The sequence below is a fragment of the Lithobates pipiens genome, unplaced genomic scaffold, assembly GCF_037356315.1.
Source record: "Lithobates pipiens isolate NorthernLeopardFrog02 unplaced genomic scaffold, aLitPip1_a1.2 Scaffold_19, whole genome shotgun sequence".
In the NCBI taxonomy this organism is placed as follows: domain Eukaryota; kingdom Metazoa; phylum Chordata; class Amphibia; order Anura; family Ranidae; genus Lithobates; species Lithobates pipiens.
The window spans coordinates 112540116-112559442 of NW_027507764.1; the positions used below are offsets into that span (position 1 = coordinate 112540116).

The following is a 19327-nucleotide window of genomic DNA, read 5'->3' on the forward strand; positions in this document are numbered from 1 at the left end:
ATCAGCCACCCAGCAATGCATATGTGCACTGTGTAGGAGTTGAAGCGCAACGCTTTGCCTGCGCACATATTGTATTGGACAGTCATAAAGAAGTTGATGCATATTAAAAGTGCGCTGTATAGCATTAAGGCTAAGCTTTCATTATGATCACTTTCTCTCCAGTCTTCGTTGTACATGTGGTGCCCATTCTCTGCATAGGATTGTATTCAGTAAATATTTGCATTGAAGGGTCTTTCTTCCTAGATTTATATGCTCTGCTCAGTCTGACACATGAGACCTCAAGCATGTGCCGATAATTTTGTCAGGCCGTAAAGGAGGGGAGAGCAGACATTGCACAACTAAACAAATCGGGAAGAAATTCCCACAGAACAGTCATTATGCAGTGTAGGGAGAGTTTTTAAAGCTGAGCTCCACCCAAAAGGGGAAGTTCTGCTTGTTTGCACTATCGCTCCCCCTTCCACTGCCACATTTGGCACTTTTTTGGGGGAGAAGCAGGCACTTTGTTTTGACAGATACTTGCTCCCTCCTCCGGGTAAGATCATCTCCGCGCTAGGAGTATGTCTGGCTCCTCCTCCTCCTGGGACACACACAGGACCCAGAAGATGGCAGGACCATTTACAAAGTGCAGAGCGACTCAGGCATGCGCACTAGGAAACTGGCAGTGAAGTTTTAAGGCTTCACTACCGGTTTCCCTTGGTGGAGATGCCGGCACCTGAAGCTGATTGAACATTGACATCGCTAGATCCCTGCACAGTTAATTGTCCTTATATTAAAAGTCAGCAGCTACAGTATTTGTAACTGCTGACTTTGTGTTTTTTTTTTTTTTTTGTTTTTTTTGGCTCTCAAAGCCAGAGAGAAGCATAAAATCTCAGCTTCTATAATACACAGAAAGATGGGACAAAGCGCTTTATGTGCTTTGTATCCTGGAGGACCAGGGCAACAAAAAGTAAAGTGAGATGATTTCAAAGGCTAACTTCATCTTTCTGAGCATGTTTCATGTTGCATCCATATTTCAGGAATAACATGAAGCATGGTCAGAGTCTACAACCTATACCACCCCCTCTTACAGGGATGGGTGGGGTGCTTCTCTCTGCCAGTTCCTGCCAAATTTGAAATTGTTACGGCTGCAATTGTTGTGCCATCACTGCACTTGTGGTCCATTGAACCTCCTCGGAAGAGAGATTCTTAAGAAGCCAGAGCATTGTACCCACAATCTGTTAGTCATAGTTGCAGTGCTTTCCATGCTAGTATACAAAAAATAACATGCCCCTTTTATTTTCAATAGAGATGCATTTATTTTTGCAAAAGGTGAACAACTTATCCTTTAACATCACTAGTGGATTATGTGCTAAAATGCCAGAGATGTTAGAAAAGCATTACTTTCGTGCTTACAGATTTGTTTTATTACACAATGTTAAAGTTAACTTTTGCTGCACTGGAAACTTTCTAAAACATTGGCACTGTCATTACTGACCACCTTCAGATAATGCTAGGTACATGGCTGCAAAGGTTTTTTTGTTTGTTTTGTTTTTGTTTTTTTTTGTTTTTTAAATACTTTTAGTTGCTGACCCCAACCCGTTATGCTGCATGAGAAGTCCGAAGTCCTTATTTGCATGCTTTTTCGCAGCCAGTGGCTCATATCATTTAAGATATTGGTTCAGCATGACAGCCAGGCAACCTGCATTTTTAGTATCGGTCCACAGAGGCTGCCTTTCTTCAGTATAGACATAAGATGTCTGCTCTTAACTTTATGTCCCTGAAAAGCCTCCTCTGTGTTTTCCTCTTTCATTTTGCTTACTTGGCCCTTAGTTTATGGCTCCCCCAGCTGCCACTTCCATTTCATGTGAGAGTAGCTATACCAAGCATTACTTATTTAAACAAAGCATTCATATCGTTGAATACAGTCTATTTTACTTATGTTTGATGTCTCAGTACTTACTGGTCTTTTTCAGAATTGAAGATCTTCCACCTCCAACTAAGAAATTATCCCCAGACATGACTCCTCATGTATTGTTTACAGGATTTGATCCCACCCAAGCTCAGCAGTACGTTAAGGTAAGGACCTTTTCCCAAACGTATTAAAAATAGACTTGACGTTCAGTATGTTTACATTTTATTTTCCTTTTAAATATTTAATTTTGGACTTTAAAAAAAACTTTTGTTTTCAGAAACTATATATACTTGGAGGAGAAGTGGTAGACTCTGCACAAAGATGCACTCATTTAATTGCTAGTAAAGTAACAAGAACTGTCAAATTTCTCACTGCGATCTCCGTAGCAAAGCACATTGTTACTCCAGAGTGGCTTGATGAAAGCTTCAAGTGCCAAAAATTTGTTGGTAAGGAATCATCTTATAATGTACAGATTGGTAATTTTTTCTGTTTGTGTGCTCCAGTAGTTAAGTTGCCCATTCATATCTGATTTTGGCCAACCAATATGACAGTGTAGGTCTTATGGATAGGAAAGTGATTTAAATGAGAATAGTGCTTTTAGCTCTGATACTAATCAAAGATGCATTGATTTTATACTTTAGTGGAATTGATCATTGTTTGTTCATACAAATAATACATTTCTATTTTGTTATAATTGATTAGTACAATTTTTCAGGCACTATATCTCTGTGGCTCTATAAGTGGCATCTTTATGCCTCTTTTTGGTATAGTATCTTTCCTTCCCTATTGGAAGATCACCTATGACTTCTATGTATTTATTACTACACATCATTACAGTACCCGTTTCGAGTTATTGTAATGTTAACCCATTCTTCTTTAAATTCAAAAAAACATGACTAATTGTAAGAATAACTAAGATTATGCTTACTTTTGTAGTACCATGGTAAATGGTGGTCTCCGTCAGTTTGCAACTAACAGTGGCACTGACTTAAAGGGGGATGATTAAAGTGGATGTAAACCCGAAAAATTGATTTATTTATGTCATAATGTAGAGTATACATTTTCCTATCATTTGAGCCCAGTCTTGCCACAGTTAATCCAGCTCTGAGCAATCCTCTTATTGAAATAAATCTTGACAGAGAAAAACTTTGTCAAATCCCTCCCCCTTGCTGTGAGTGACAGGTGATTTACATATCTCGTGCACTAGCCTAAGAGACATGCATTATTTTTTAATTCCCTCCCACTCCTTTTTTTCTGCTGCTCTGCAAGGATTGGCTGTTCCACACCTCAGCATGATTTGGCATGCTGAAGTCATGTGGTGACTTTTCTGGGTTTTGACTGGATGTTGGGGATCATAGCAAAAGTTCAGTGTAATAAATACACAGGAGAAAATGCATGTTGATAAGGGGAGTGTAGAGGTGGGCGGGTAGTCTACTGACGTCACCACTCCATCCACTGAGCCCTGGAAAACAGACCCACCCACAAAATCTGCAATTTTTCGGGTCTCATAGCAGACAGAGGGGAGACATTTGACAGATAAGTATACATGCAGGAGGCATGTATATCCTTCTAGATAACCAATAGAAAGGATGAGAGTGGGTTTACATCCACTTTAAATCAAACCTTAGTCTATTCCATGTACACACTATACACCTATGCCAGTCTTTCTACCCACAAAATACTCCTAACTACAGTGCCACAAGTGACCGTCCCACAGACATGTAAACCTATAGACAAAGGATTCTTTTTAAAAAAAAAAATTACATTTTTCAGTTACATAAATTTTTTTTGCACACACAAAGATATCACTTCTTGACTGATCCTACCTTAACCACTTCAATTCAGGGCAGTTTCCCCTCTTGCTGCCCAAACCAAATTTTTAGCTTTCAGCGCTGTCGCTTTTTAAATGACAATTGCACGGTCATACAACACTATACCCAAACAAATTTTGTTTTTATAATTTTGTTCCCACAAATAGAGCTTTCTTTTGGTTGTATTTTATCACCACTGGTGTTTTTATCTTTTACTAAACAAATAAAAAAAGACCGACATCTTTGATAAAAAAAAAAGTTTTTCTTTGTTTCTGTTATAAAATTTAGTAAATAAGTACGTTTTTTTTCTTCCTTCACTGGTGGGCACTGATGAGGTGGCACCAATGAGGACTCACTAATATGTAGCACTCATAGGTGGCACTGATGGGCATCACTGAGGCACTGGCAGGCATTTATGATGGACAATGATTGGCATGATTTATGGGCACTGATTGGCATCCCTGGTGATCATGGGTACGCATACCTGGTGGTCCTGGGTTGGGCATCCTCGGGGGGTGCAGATCAGTGCAGATACAGCGATCGGTGGTATAAAAATGCACTGATTTATTGTGTAAATGTCACTGGTAGGGAAGAGGTTAACACTAGTGGGCGATCAAGGGGTTAACTGTATTCCCTAGTTAGTGTTTCTAACTTTATGGGGATTGGACTGACTGGGGGAGGAGACCTATAGCTGTTCCTACTTAGCAGGAACAAATGATATGTGTCCTCTCCCCTGACAGAACAGGGGTTTGTGTGTTTACACACACAAATCCCCGTGCTGGCTCTCATGCCCATGCATCCCCCGGGGAGGTTTTTAAAGGGAACAATGTACCCATACGGGATTTCGCCAACCCGCGCCATCTGGCGACGAATGTGGGTGTGAGATGGTCGGCAAGTGGTTAAAGAAGATCATTAAAACCAGCAATGTTTGAGACAATGTACACTGGTCATAAATATTTAAAATACAAAGAAGAGTATAGAGTTCAGAGGTCAAGAGTAGTAATTAACATAAAACACAGAATATAGCATTCAGCAGTCGGGATGAGAGGTAAAGATGGGGCAAAGAGGAGGGCGGGTGTTCGATGTACAAAATGCACACTCAGATATGGCTGCCCAGTTTGTTCTCCCCAAGGCTAAGGCAGTGTTGTAGAAAGCAGCTAGAATTTAGAGCTACTGCGTGCCCTGTGTTCATACCTTTCGCCCGCACATGCCCACACACCACCTTTTTACAGGCAGGGTTGCCAAACATTGCCCTGCTACTGCGTACAGAAAAATGTGGTCAGTATTGTATAAAGGAAATGTTTTACTATGATTTATCTGTTTTCTGAAGAAGGATTCATCAGGAACGCCCTCAAAACAATTTGCCTCTTTACCATAGTATTGAGTGTGCTTTTCATTTAAATGATAGGTAACTGGGTTCACACTAGTGCGACGTGAATGTGGGTTTCCCCACTCCCAATTTGCATGACAGGAGATTGTGTCACACCTCTCCGGAGCGAATTGCACAGGAGCCCTGTGCGTCTTTGCCTCCGTTTTTACGTCTGAATTTAGGCAAACATTTGGGCCTGATTCATCCCTGAAACAGAGAACAGGGATGAATTGGACCCCCTGCTGTCTGCAGCGTGAACCCAGCCTTAAGGTTTGCAGAATTCTCAAACCTTGTACTTGAATAAGTGGAATACAAAAATAAATAATGGTAGAGTTTGCCTACAGAGGCAGTATTCTACTACAGTCACATTTTACAGTGTATTTCATAGAACATTATCGTATTTAAAATATTGCTGTAGAAGTCCATTTCCCTTAACATCACAATAAAGGTTTTAAATTTTTTTACGTCTTTTTATTTTTTTATTTTTATTTTTCTTAGAGGAACAGAGCTACATACTTCGGGATGCTGAAGCTGAAGTGTTGTTTTGCTTTAGCTTGGAAGAGTCCCTGAAAAGAGCACGGGTGATTCCACTCTTCAAGGTAAGGGCACTTCCAGTTATTGGAAAGTTTTACAGAGCAGTTTTCAAAATGTTTTACCGTTTTTACGCTGAAAGCTTTCTTTTATCCAGTACTTGGTATATAGCGAGCAGTAGTAACGCTCATTGGCCTTATTCTCCAATGTTGAAGACACTCAGAGTGGAAGAAGCAACTTGGATGAGCAGAGAAAAAACATCTTTGTTTATTATAAAGCTATTCTAGTTGAATGTGACAAAATACTGCTAGCGTTGTACTGTTTTTAAATTTAACTTGCAAGAAGAAAAGCCTGAGGTGTGAATCATTCAGCGTGACTTCAACTGGTCCAGTTTGCTTTCCATTAATAAAAGCTTGTAAAAAAAAAAAAAAACTGTTTAGCAGAGTGAACAGTTTGCTCCCAGACTTTTCATCTCCCCTCTCTGCTTATTACCTGCTGTTTTTAGCAGCGCATATCTGCTTCACATTGATTGGTATAAAGAGTAGGCTTTCAGGAAGTTGCATGCTGTGTGGTGTAAGGAGTGGGTTAACCCAATTATAGTATGACATTCTGTACATATTTGCACACAGATCTGTTAATTGAACTAAGGGAGAACCGGTTTTATAAACATATTTGCATGATTACATTTATGTATTCTAAAAAGTATGCTTATAAAGCAAAGCCGGGCAAACCGCGCTGCGCCTTAATGGCCGGGCAATCTTCTGGGACCTGTGACGTGTCCCAGAAGATTGCAGGGAGGGAGAGGTGAACTTCCACTCTGCGTCAGGAGAGGAAGTGTGAGCTGGGTACCTGTGAAAACTAGGTACCCGCTCCTCCCCAAAAATGACATGCCAAATGTGGCATGTCAGGGGGTCACAAGTATTTAGAGCGGAAGTTCTATTTTTGGGTGGAACTCCACTTTAACCACTTGCTTACTGGGCACTTAAACCCCCCTCAGTCCCAGACCAATTTTCAGCTTTCAGCGTTGATGCACTTTGAATGACAATTGCGCGGGCATACAACACTGTACCCAAATGAAATCATTTTTTTCCCACAAATAGAGCTTTCTTTTGGTGGTATTTAGTTACAGCTCTGAGTTTTATTTTTTGCTAAACAAACAAAAAAAGATGCAAAAAAAAAAAAAATCATGTTTTAATAGTTTGTTATAAAATTTTGCAAACGGGTCATTTTTCTCCTTCATTGAAGTGCGCTGATTAGGCGGCACGGATGGGCTGCATTGGTGGGCACTGATGGGCTGCATTGGTGGGCACTGATGGGCTGCATTGGTGGGCACTGATGGGCTGCATTGGTGGGCACTGATGGGCTGCACTGGTGGGCACTGATGGGCAAAGATGGGCACAGATAAGATGGCACGGATGGGTGGCACGGATGGGTACTGATGGGTACCACTGATAGATGGGACTGATAGGTGGCACTGCTGGGCACTGATGGGCGGCACTGCTGGGCACTGGTAGATGACACTGATGGGCACGGATATGTGGCACTGGGGTGCAGCACCTTTGAGGCAGATTGTAGGCACTGCTGGGTGGCACTGTGGGCACTGCTGGGTGGCACTGACGGGGGGCACTTACTTTTAATAAGTGTGGCACTGCAGGGGGCAGGTGGGCACTGGCAGGGGGCAGGTGGCCGCTAGCAGGGCTAGTGCCGGTGATCGGCTTTTTTTTTTTCTCCTCGCGCTATCAGCGCGAGGAGGAATAATAGCCGATTGCCGGCTCCGTTATATCACATGATCAGCTGTCATTGGCTGACAGCTGATCACGTGATAAGGGGTCGGGATCGACCCCTTGCACGGATCGGTGATCAGGCGAGTCTCATGGACTCGCCGATTACAGAGCGCGCCGCGCGCGCCCCTCAGGGGGAGCGCAGGCCGCTCGTACACGGGACTACGTCTATTGACGTCGTCCCGGAAAAGGAGATCCGCGCTGTAGCCGTCATTTGGCTATAGCGCGGATCTCAAGTGGTTAAAGCTTTTTTTTTTTGTTTGTTTTTTTGTATAGGCACCAAAAGGTATTTGCACACTTACTAAAACCATGTTCATTAGCACTAATGGTCTCAGGAAAACTGAGTTAAGTTGGATATGTGGCACATGTATACACACCACTTCACATATATTGTATATACGTGCTGGGTGCCTGGGCAGCCAGCCAGTTAGCTAGCCCAGGGACTTTCACTGCAATGGGTTTATTAGGAGGCAATGTTAGTGTTACTAAACCCAGGACCCTGCATTCACTATATCTGGTCTCCCACAGTACACAACATGGAAATGAAATTATTTTTGTAAATATAAACTGCTAAATACCCCTTCTCATCAGCAGTATATATCAGTCTTGTGACTTGTCCGACCGAGCACTGGTTAAAGTTTGCAGGAGGCTGTTTCATCCTTTTCTGACCTATAAGGGTGCATGACCCCTGACCTTCTGTCTGGACAGTGCTGATTGTCCCTGTGCTGATCACATGTACCCTCCTATAAATAAACTTTAGCAATACACACCAAACTGAGTATGTGCAGAGTGCTTCCAAGACTCTGTACTATAAGGAGATGGATTGGGGACTGTGGAACTGTTTTACACAATGCAGAGGATTAACCCCTTGGGTTCCATAGTGAGTTTAACAAGCATGCTTTACTGCATATAAAGACTGATTTTACTGTTGTGGGTTTGGTAACACTTTAACCACTTCTGGACCCACCGCCGCTGTTATACGTCGGCAACTTGACGTTGAATACTGTTGTTATGGAAGCAGGTAGCTGCCATAACCCCGCTATTATAAAAACGGTAGGTGGTCCGCTTTGGGATAAGTGGTCTCTGCAGCAGGTTGGCAGCAAGATCACTTATATCGGCGGCAGGAGAGGTGCCCACCCGCCTCTTACAGGAGTGGTCAGTAGCGGTGGAGTCAATCCGATCCTTTCCCCTCAGAGACATGAAGTCGCTTGAGGGAATGATGGCCCCCACTCGACTCAATACTATTGGATGACGGAAGCGATGTCCCTTCATCCTAATGGTCTTAAAGGGAATTTTTTTTTTTTTATTGCATTTAAGTTTAAATGTGAGATCGGAGATTTCTTATGTTTACATTCCTTGTAATAGTAATATAAGTGATCTAAATTCATGTTTTTTAAGGGACAGTGTAAAAATAATAAGTAAAATAAGAAACAAAATGAAAGCTCTCTGTCCCGCGGTGCTCGCGCGCAGAAGCCAACGCATACCTAAGTCATGCCCGCATATGGAAACGGTCTTCGAACCACATATGGTAGGTATCATGCCCCGATAGAGCGAGAGCAATAATTCTAGCAAAACACACCTCCTCTGCAACTGAAAACTGGTAACCTGTAGAGATTTTAACCACATCAATACCGGGCCTATTCTGGCACTCCTCTCCTACATGTAAAAATCATAATTTGTTTGCTAGAAAATTGCTCAGAACCCCCAAACATTATATATATATATATATATATATATATATATATATATATATATATATATATATATATATATATATATATTTAGCAGACACCCTAGGGACAAAAATGGCGGTCATTGCAACTTTTTATCTCGCACAGTATTTGCGCAATTTTCAAACGCATTTTTTAATGATTTAAAAAATAACAAAACCGCAAAGTTAGCCTTTGTGTAATGTGAAAGATGTTGTTACGCCGAGTAAATAGATACCTAACATGTCACGCTTTAAAATTGCGCACACTCATGGAATGACGCCATACTTCAGTACTTAAAAATCTCCATAGGTGGCGCTTTCAATTTTTTTTTACAGGTTACATATTGAGAGTTGGAGGAGGTCTACAGCTAGAATTGTTGCTTGCGCTCTAACACACGTGGCGATACCTCACATGTGTAGTTTGAATGGCGTTTACATATGTGGGCGGGACTAACGTGTGCGTTCGTTTCTGAGCACGAGCTACTGGGGACAGGGTCATTTTAAAAAAACGAATTTTTTTATTTTTACAACTCCCTTGTAATAGGAATCTATGTGACAGGTCCTCTTTATGGAGAGATATGGGGTCAGTAAGACCCCACATCTCTCCTCCAGGCTGCAAAGCATGAGATTGTGAAAAAAAAATTACAGGTCCCATGCTGACAGCCATGATCGCGGCTTTGTTTACTTCCGGGAACCCGGGCGTGACTTCATAACATCGCGCCTCCGGCCTCCGACGGTCATAGAGATGACTGGAAATCTCTATCGTCGTCATCCGGCGCGGACGATTTTTTCTCTGGGTCTCCGATGGCACGGGAAGGCCTGGAGAAGCATCGGATGGCGGCGGGAGGGGGGGGATGTCAAGCAGCGGAACTGCCGCTATGATCATTCTTATGGTGCACAGAATCGCCGGCTGAAAAAAAAAAAAAGATATCTGAATGATGCCTGTGGCCGCTGGCATTGTTCAGATATTCCCACTGAAAGTCCAGGACGTCGTATGACGTCCGTGCCCGGGAAGTGGTTAAACTTCACCTATGGAGATTTTTAAGTGTCAGTTTGTCGCCATTCCACGAGCTGACACAATTTTGAAGCGTGACATGTTTGGTATCAGTTTACTTGGCATAACATTATCTATCACAATATAAAAAAAAATTGAGCTTTATTTACTGTTTTTTTGTTTCTTTTTAATTTAAAAAAAGTGTATTTTTTTTTTCCCAAAAAATGTGTTTGTAAGACCACTGCACAAATATGGTGTGATATAAAGTATTGCAACGACTGCCATTTTATTCTCTAGGGTGTCTGAAAAAATAAATATACTGTTTGCGGGTTCTGAGTAATTTTCTAGCAAAAAAAAAAAAAAAAAGAATTTAAATTGTAAACACCAAGTATTAAAAATAGGCCCGGTCCTTAAGTGGTTAAGATAACTTTTCGGTGCTTGCTGTGTGGCTTTAGTCTCACTGTACAAGTGTTTTCTTTAATACAGGTTGTTTGGTAAAAGCAATTTATGTGACAATAGCACTTCAATGTACCCCCCCTTTTTTTTTTTCCCCCAGGGAAAGTATTTCTACATTACTCCAGGGATCTGTCCCAGTTTGTCAACAATGAAATCTATTGTTGAGTGTGCAGGTGGCAAAATCTTAACAAAACCACCCTCCTTTCGGAAAATTATGGAGCACAAACAAAATAAGGTAAGGAATTTTCACGTTTTTCTTCTAATAAGAAATTCCATCTGAATTGAGAGGGAAGCTGTTATTGCAATGTTATGGTTGTGACGATTCCCCTTCAGTTTCCTTACCTAGTAACTGGGTCAAAGGGACAGGACATGATGGGGAATCTCACTATTGGTAACAGAGACTGACTCTCTTTTAGCATCTAGAGAATGTGACGTGTCTATTGCTGTCTGTTCCCTTATTCTTTTTCTTTTTACACATGGCTAATAAGGAAGGGGTGATTTCAAATGGGACATGGGCAGTTATAAAAAAAAAAATTGAAAAAAAGAAAACCCTTTTGTTGGGCTTTATACAGCTTTGACATGCTTTAATTATTATAGATCAATCATAAAAACACACTTGGAGCAAATTTGGCCAGAAGCTATTTAACCTTCTAGTATTGATTGTGGGCGTAAACTGAATTAGGGTTCCTTCACACTTGCAAATGCACCCTGTGTGTTATCAACTGCAAGATCCCCAGTGTGGTTCCCCGATTAGCTGCAAGTGGACAGTCCTATTGAAGGCAATAGGAGGCTAACGGCTCTCACAGCTAATTGCACCCACTTGCATGTAATCATTCAAGCAATGGTCACATGTAAGCGATCAGCCCTGAACGCAGGCAGTCTGTGTCTAGGGCCAATTGATTCCTGCTTGCAGTTCTCAATGAACTGCGAAGGTACTGATGACCGATCTTGTAGTCCATTGCGTCTTCCTACCATTCAACAACTGCCTGCCTGTATTGGAGGTACGAGCAGACCATGTACTGAAAGCCTGCAGGATCCAAGCATTGCACCCACAATCTGCTAATCGCATTTTGTGCATGCATACTTTTTTAACCACAAAAAAGATGGCCATTCATTTTTTTTTTTTTTTTTTTTTAATAAAAGGTGAATGTAGCCTTTTAAGCTACCCCCTAACCCCCCCCCCCCCTTTTTTTTTTTTTTCATTTCGGAATCTTTTATAATGATATATTATACTTTTCTTGAACGGCTTAACACATTACAAGAGAATAATATAGTTTAATTAAATTATTTTTTCTTTTTTTTTCTTAGAGCTTGGCAGAAATTATCTTGATTTCTTGTGAAAATGATCTTCATCTTTGCAGAGAGTATTTTGCTGGTAGTATAGGTAAGTGTTCTCATTTGGGCAGTTTAGTAGGAGCATCTCTTTCTGATCTTTTATGAGGTCTGATCATTGTTGTTCCTTTCTTATAGATGTCCATAATGCGGAATTTGTTCTCACTGGAGTTCTGACACAGACATTGGATTATGAGTCATATCCTTCTAAAATAATGTGAAAATGTGCTTAAAGCCCATCTGCATGAAAAAAATTAAATCAACTTCTTAAGCACATTATGCTCTCCTGGTCTGCCATATGGGTCCCTGTCCCTCGCTGGCCCTATAGGACCAGTAATCCAGTGATGCAGATGTGCTGGGTAGTCACAGCAATTTGCTGTTTATTTAAAAGGAAGTTACCTCCTGTAAACAAAAGAAGAGAAGACTCCAGACGGAAGCATCATGGCGCTGTGGAATCAGGTGAGTAAAAACAGCATTTAGATGGGGCCTTTTTTTCCACCCAATACCAGCAATCGGGGGCCCCGTAATTAAGCTTTAGATCTCAACTGAACTTTATTTAAATTGGCTTTCCAGGTGCATCAAAACAAGAATTGTGCAAAATCTTAGTATTGTTTGTCTTTAGAAAGCAGCCACAGCCTGAGTAGAAAAGCCTTTCCCCTTCCATCGTGCTTCAGAGAAAGGACCCTTGCTCCATGTGTGGAAGCAGTGGTCTTTTTCACCTTAATGCTTCCTATACATTAAGGTGAAAAAACACCTCGCTGTCATGGGCCCCCCAGCCCCCTGTTTTATTTACCTGAGCCTGTTCACCTGCTGTGCATGTCCCCCGGCGTCCTTTTCTCCACTGAGTCTGGCCATTGATTGGATAGATTGATAGCAGCGCAGCCATTGGCTCGCGCTGCTGTCAGTCACATCCAGTGACGCGGCCGCCGGGGGCGGGACCAAGTCATACAATTGACGTCTATGGACGCCAGCTGTATGACACAGGAGTGCACCCGCAAGCTAACCCCCTCGGGTAAGACCTTCCTCGAAATGGGCCCATTATACATGCTACCCCTAGGTGGACGGTTATTCCTAAAACCCCTACTCCAATTATTTTGATATGGTGGGGTTGGGAGATTGGTATTAGAAGGCAGATTACCAGATGAAGTATTGGGAGGGAGGGCACTCTGCAATTTATCTGCAGAGGTGACATTGGCCTGCCATTTAAATACCTCTTTACGAAAGAAAAATCCCCCAAATCACTGATATATTTACTTTTCTTTTTCTCCTGAGACTCCTTATCCCACTTAAAGAGGAAGTATAGCCAAATAAAAAATAGACCCCGCAAGGTAAAGGAATAATGAGCTAGTATGCATAGCATACTAGCTCATTATGAATAACTTACCTGAGATGAAAGCCCCAGAAGCGACCCTCGTTGTCCTCCAACGCCTCCATCTATCTCTGAGAGACTTCCAGGTATGGCAGCTCCGGCGCTGTGACTGGCCGGAGCCGTGATGACGTTACTCCCGCGCATGCCCACGGGAGCCGCCACTAATGGCACGATCGCCGTTAGCGCCTGCGCGCCGCTGTCTACATCGCATGGGCCGTAGACAGTGGTGCCTGTCTTTTGAAAATATCTCCTAAACCGTGTAGGTTTAGGTGATATTTCTTGCACCTACAGGTAAGCCTTAATCTAGGATTACCTGTAGGTAAAAGTGGTCTGTAAGGGTTTACAACCACTTTAACCAATTTGTTTGTGAGCTCTCCAGAAAGTTTAGTAAAATCTGGGGATGATGGATGAGCTTACATTTTAAGCTTAAGCTCCATGGTCTGCTTCTCAAGCAATCTCATATTATTATTTTTTTCTCTTTAATAAGTAATCTTATAATTCTAAACCCTTTTTATTCAAACAATCGAACCACTCTCTTTGATTCCTCATCTAATAAGCCATCACTAGGAGGGAGGTCCCATCTAAGGCGTCTGGGCACCATTTTGAGATTGATATATTGCTCAAATTATGCGATGTCCCACCAGGCTTTTATCTTCTTTTCAAATACAAATCCTATCTTTTTATTTTTCTTTCAAAATTGTTTTTATTGAATTTTCCAGTACATAAGCATAAGATAGTCAGCGTGGTTGAAAGATACAAAGAATCCCAACATTAAACAAAGAAAATCATCAAACTTACTAGAGGTAAAAGTATCTGTAAAAACCTCATCAAGTTTGATCTCTGTGTTCTCTAAATATTGGGAAAAAATTCCATAATGCTGCTGAAGGTAGTGTGAAAATGGCAAGTATAAAAATTTATATGTGGTCAATCAGCGTAAAAAGTACCTAAATGGAATAACTAATGCAGCTGTACACTAAACGATCATCCCATACTAACAAGAAAATATTGTATAAAGAGGAGTGCGGCGCATACCAGGACTTAATAGATCATATAAGAAAAATAATGGTAAAAGTCCAATATATGTTTTATTAAGTTCAGACATGCGCTGCACTCCTCTTTATACAGTGTTTTCTTGGATTATGTGATCTTTCAGTGTACAGCTGTATTAGTTATTCCATTTAGGTACTTTTTGCACTGATTGGCCATATATATTTTTACACTAATGGAATGTAGTTGCTTTTTGTGTTTTGGGATGCTCTGATTTTTAGGGGTTCTAGTCAACCCTGCAGATCCCAGAGATCCTATGCCCTCCCTTCAATTATAGGTCGGATGATATGTAACTTAACCAATAAGGTACTGATAGGATGAAGGCTACAGTGGAAAAGGGAAGATTTATCAGGCGTCATTTCTGGTAACAAAAAAAAACTGATATGTTCTTATGAAGATCTGTTCCCGGTCTCCCCTCAAATCTTGCCTTTTGCCCCAGAAAAATAGAAACCGTTTGCACAGAGGACGCAGAATCCCTGTGATCAAAACAAAACCAGGTAATACTCTCCACCTGCAGGAAAGGTCCCTCAGATGCGTTTCGCAAGTTAGTGGGCTTAAGTGTTGTGGGAGAAATGCATCTGAGGGACCTCTCCTTGAAGTGGTGAGCAGAGCTGAAGCCATCTTTCATTACCTGGTTTCATTATGGTCACGGTGATTCGGCGTCCTGTGTACGTCAGTTGCAGTTTTTCTGTAGCATATGTAGCTTGACCAGCTGTTTTTGTAATATCTGCACCAGTTCATTCATTACATGTCATGTTGGCTGATATCGGTGATGTCATTCGTTTTTAATTTCTTTGGCTTTTGCCCTGGCGCAGCTACATCATAAGTAGACCTACAACTGAGATCAGAATATGTTCATCTTTTCAAAAAAAATGTTGCGATACACTGTTTGTTTTCTTCTCCTTGCACTGTTTTCCTTAACCAGCACACATATAAGTTTACATGAATGTTTATAACTACACAAGGCCCCATGGATCTTTTGGATGCTGCAGTGTATCGGTCATGCTGAAAGGCCACAAAATGTCTTGTACTATCGTCATGTAAAGATTTCCTTGATGGCTGTTCTTCGGTGAACAAGGAAGAAAAGTTTATCTGCATCTTTTCTTAGGATGTGAATTTTCTTAAAAGGAAACATAAATAATTATGTTGTATTATAATATGGTTTTAAAGCCCGTCTAAAGGGTTAATAAAAAATATTTTCATGTTTTTGTTTGTAATGTAAATTAATGAAGGTACCTAAACTATTTTTGTCAAGAGGCAAATGTTTGTTAAATAACTGAGGAAAATAAACCTTTTGTATTTTATATTTCTAAACCAGAGTTCATTTTTATATTGCAGTTTTCAAAATTTCTATTAAATGTGCTTTAGTTGTATTATTTGTGTGCCTGAGTTTTTTTTGTTTTTGTTTTTTTAAATATCCTTAACCACTTCCCGACCAGCGCACGACGATGTACGTCGACAGCATGGCACGGGCAGGCATATTGGCGTACATGTACGTCCAATATTCGTTGCCGCCGTGCCATCGGGAGCGCGCCGCCGGCGGCGCGCTCCCGCGCTGGTCGGGACCTCCGTGAGTCCGGTCGCGGGACCCGCGGACTCGATCGCCGCGGGCATCCCCGCGATCGTCTCACGGAGCGGCGGAATGGAGGAAATGCTGTATAAACAACATTTTCTCATTCTGCCTAGCAACTAGTGACGCTGATCTCTGCTCCATGTGATTGGAGCAGAGATCAGTGTACACTAAATGAAAGCCCAACCCCCCCACAGTTAGTAACACTCCCCTAGGAACACTTAACCCCTACACTGCCACCCACAGGTTAACCCTTTCACTGCCAGTGTCATTTACACAGGAATCACTGCATTTATATAGCAGTGATTACTGTATAAATGACAATGGTCCCAAAAATGTGTCAAAAATGTCCGATGGGTCCCCGACAATGTCGCAGTCACAATAAAAATCGCAGATCACCGCCATTACTAGTAAAAAAAAAAATAATAAAAAATTATTAATAAAAATGCTATAAAACTATCCCTATTTTGTAAACGCTATAACTTTTGCGCAAACCAATCAATAATCGCTTATTGCGATTTTTTTTACCAAAAATATGTAGAAGAATACGTATCGGCCTAAATTGAGGGAAAAAAATGTTTTTTTATATATTTTTGGGGGATATTTATTATAACAAAAAGTAAAAAATAATGTGTTTTTTTCAAAATTGTCACTCTATTTTTGTTTATAGCGCAAAAAATAAAAACCGCAGGGGTGATCAAATACCACCAAAAGAAAGCTCTATTTGTGGGAAAAAAAGGACGTCAATTTTGTTTGGGAGCCACGTCGCACGACCGCGCAATTGTCAGTTAAAGCGACGCAGTGCCGAATCGCAAAAAGTGGTCTGGTCTTTGACCAGCAAATTGGTCCGGTCTGAAAGTGGTTAAGGCAACGGAAGTTTTTCGACTAGTGCTCTTCCTCTTTGTTGCTGCAGATGGTCCCCATGAAGGTTCTTGTTCCAGCATCTCTTGGTGGATCGCAGGCAGACCATCATCCAAATGTATATTGTCAAGGATCGAGTTTCCTGTCAAGGCATTCACTATAGATCTATGAGTGCTTCTTTTGTTATTTAGCATCCAGTTACTGTTTGCCAGATCTGCAAGGCTGCCACCTGGTCTTCTGTTCACACATTTTACATGTTCTACCAGGCCACATCTGATGCCGCAGTCAGGCATAAGATCCTCCAGGTAGTTCTCTGAGCTGCTGGCAGTCCCCAGTTCTGTATTATTCGGTGGGCCTGTAAGTATTTTTGGACATCCCAACAGTGAATGACTGCTTGGGTCCCTCATGTACCTGCTGTAAAATCCTTTTCTTGGCATCCATTGAGCGACACAGGTCCCACCCCTCTTGTTTATTATCCTGCACTTGGTCCTGCTTGCTATAAGGCATGCTTGTGGATAAGAGGGGCTATCCTGGTCTGGCATACAATTTTGTGCTGTTTTTATAATTTCCCTATTAAAGGTAGTATATGGGTAATAACTTCCCGTATCCCTCAATGAACTAAAAAAAAAAAAAAAAAATCCTGTTATTTGATATCACACTGTCAGTGTGCTTCCAGTTCCTTCTTTTGAGCAAAATATTTTGATCCTTTACACCAGTGGAAAATGTTTTCTCTAGTGCTTCTATTAGATATAAGGCTAGGTTTATAAATGCGTGGGTGCTAGAATGTGTGTAAATCGCATTAAATCCCATACCCAAAGGCAAAATGTGATGCTACCTAGCAGGGGTGCAATTCGTTTCTAATGGCATCCCCACGCATCTCAAAATGATGCATGTTTTTGGGCACAGGAGATGACAATGAATTCAAATAGGCTGCTGTGCCTGTGCAAACACGCAGAAACCAAACATGTTAGCTAAGTGAGATCCTGGCATGATTGAGCAAGTCACGTACGGTTGTGGGTCGCTTGCTGTGCAGTACACACTTATAAGCGTCTTTCATTTTACATACAAATTGTAGTGCTCACCTTGAAGGTCTGCTAACAATAGACAGGTTCTCTCAAGTAGTACAGAGGCTGTCAGTCACACAAGACAAGCACAGTGCCACGCAAGCCGACAATTCAGGCTCAGTCTAGTGGGTGTCTTTTTAGTATATTTTTCTGATTAACTTTTAGAGGAGAGGGTTTTAGAGTCACATGATACTCCAAAATGATCAGTAACAGCGGAAGGAGGACAAAATTCTCCTTAATCTTTCAATAGCCGCAGTCCGGAGATGGTAGTAGGGAATGGCCAGTATATCTAGGATCCTACTACAGGAGTACATATTGCAACCTCTGGACCTTGGTTCTCTTTTGGCACTTGCACAACTAACAGTCCCCAGCAAGGTCTTTACTCCGTGTCCCAGGAGCTGTCTGCCATCCATGAACCGCAGGTAGATTCTAAGTGGAAATTACCTAGGTCCTTTATCGATCATTGATGAACACAGCAGCTCTTCCTGACCTTAGGGTTATATTGCCCCTTTAGGAGAGGACTAGGCAGAAAATGTTAAAAACAGCAACAGTGCACAGTACTGCCCAGGGGGCTGTCCTACTGGCTATAACCTCTCACACTGCATCCAGCAGCTCAGTTTTTTCCTGCCTAGTATAGAAGGACCTGGCTCCCGATGGGACCATTGGTCCTGGGAATTTTTTTCTTTCTCTTATATTCACCGACCGACACCGCTCCTCTCTAAATAAATGGGTTGTATTGCCTGCCATTAGGAGAAACTAGGCAAAATTGTTACACAATACACAGAACTTTAATCCCGCCACAGGGGGCGGGGCCCCATGCTATCAACCCTTCCCACTGCTAGCAGCTTCAGTTTTTATTTTGCCTAGCCAGGAGAATGACCTAGGAAACCCTGCGGCCTCTTGGGCCATGTTTTTGCTGCAGGTTTTCTGCTTTTTGCGCAAGATAGAAGATAACAGGATCTTTCATCAACTGCCGGCTGAGTGACAGGCTGGTTAATGATATCCTTGTAGTCTCCCCAGTCCAGCCATCGAGTGTGAGCAGGCTGCAGCTAAGGCTCAGCAGGCCACGACATGCCTCAGCTCCAGAGGTGGTCGGTGAGCTTCAATGCTCCGGGGTATACATATGACCGGGCTACTGATATCTAGATCACAGTATACCGAGGCCAGCAGCCACCCTGTAACTGCGCAGGAGTGGGTCTGTGATGGAATGTCTCCCAGCTCTTCAGGACTGGTAAGTACAGCTCTCCCTGCTTCAGTGGGGTGAGCAGCTGCACATTCCCTGGGGGGTCAATTCGGGGACCACCTCACCTCCCTATCTTCTCTCCCAAGTCCCTACCACCCCTCTGAGGGGGGTGGCTGCGGGCGGTGTGTGTCGCTGTTCCTCACCTGTGGGGGTCTGTGCGGCTGGCGTTGGTCCAGGTCTGGGGGTCCCAAAACATGTTTATGGAGGTTGTTCTGACTGTTGGCAGGCAGCATGTTTTTCTTTTTTTGCTCTGTCACCGCATGGCGCCCTTCCGGTGGCCATCTTGGATTTGGGAAA

The 19327-nt window shown here is 42.1% G+C and overlaps 1 protein-coding gene across 1 annotated transcript in view; it reads left to right on the forward strand.

The window, feature by feature from the left end:
• PAXIP1 (PAX interacting protein 1) overlaps positions 1-15665 on the forward strand; it is a 63398-nt gene extending 47733 nt beyond the window's left edge. The window contains exons 15-21 of the mRNA XM_077491163.1: positions 1953-2055; positions 2169-2337; positions 5570-5670; positions 10645-10779; positions 11853-11928; positions 12015-12074; positions 15222-15665. Of these exons, the coding sequence (XP_077347289.1) occupies positions 1953-2055; positions 2169-2337; positions 5570-5670; positions 10645-10779; positions 11853-11928; positions 12015-12074; positions 15222-15238 (661 nt within the window). The 3' untranslated portion in view covers positions 15239-15665. The remainder of the gene's footprint in view (positions 1-1952; positions 2056-2168; positions 2338-5569; positions 5671-10644; positions 10780-11852; positions 11929-12014; positions 12075-15221) is intronic.
• The last annotated feature ends 3662 nt before the right edge of the window (positions 15666-19327 follow it).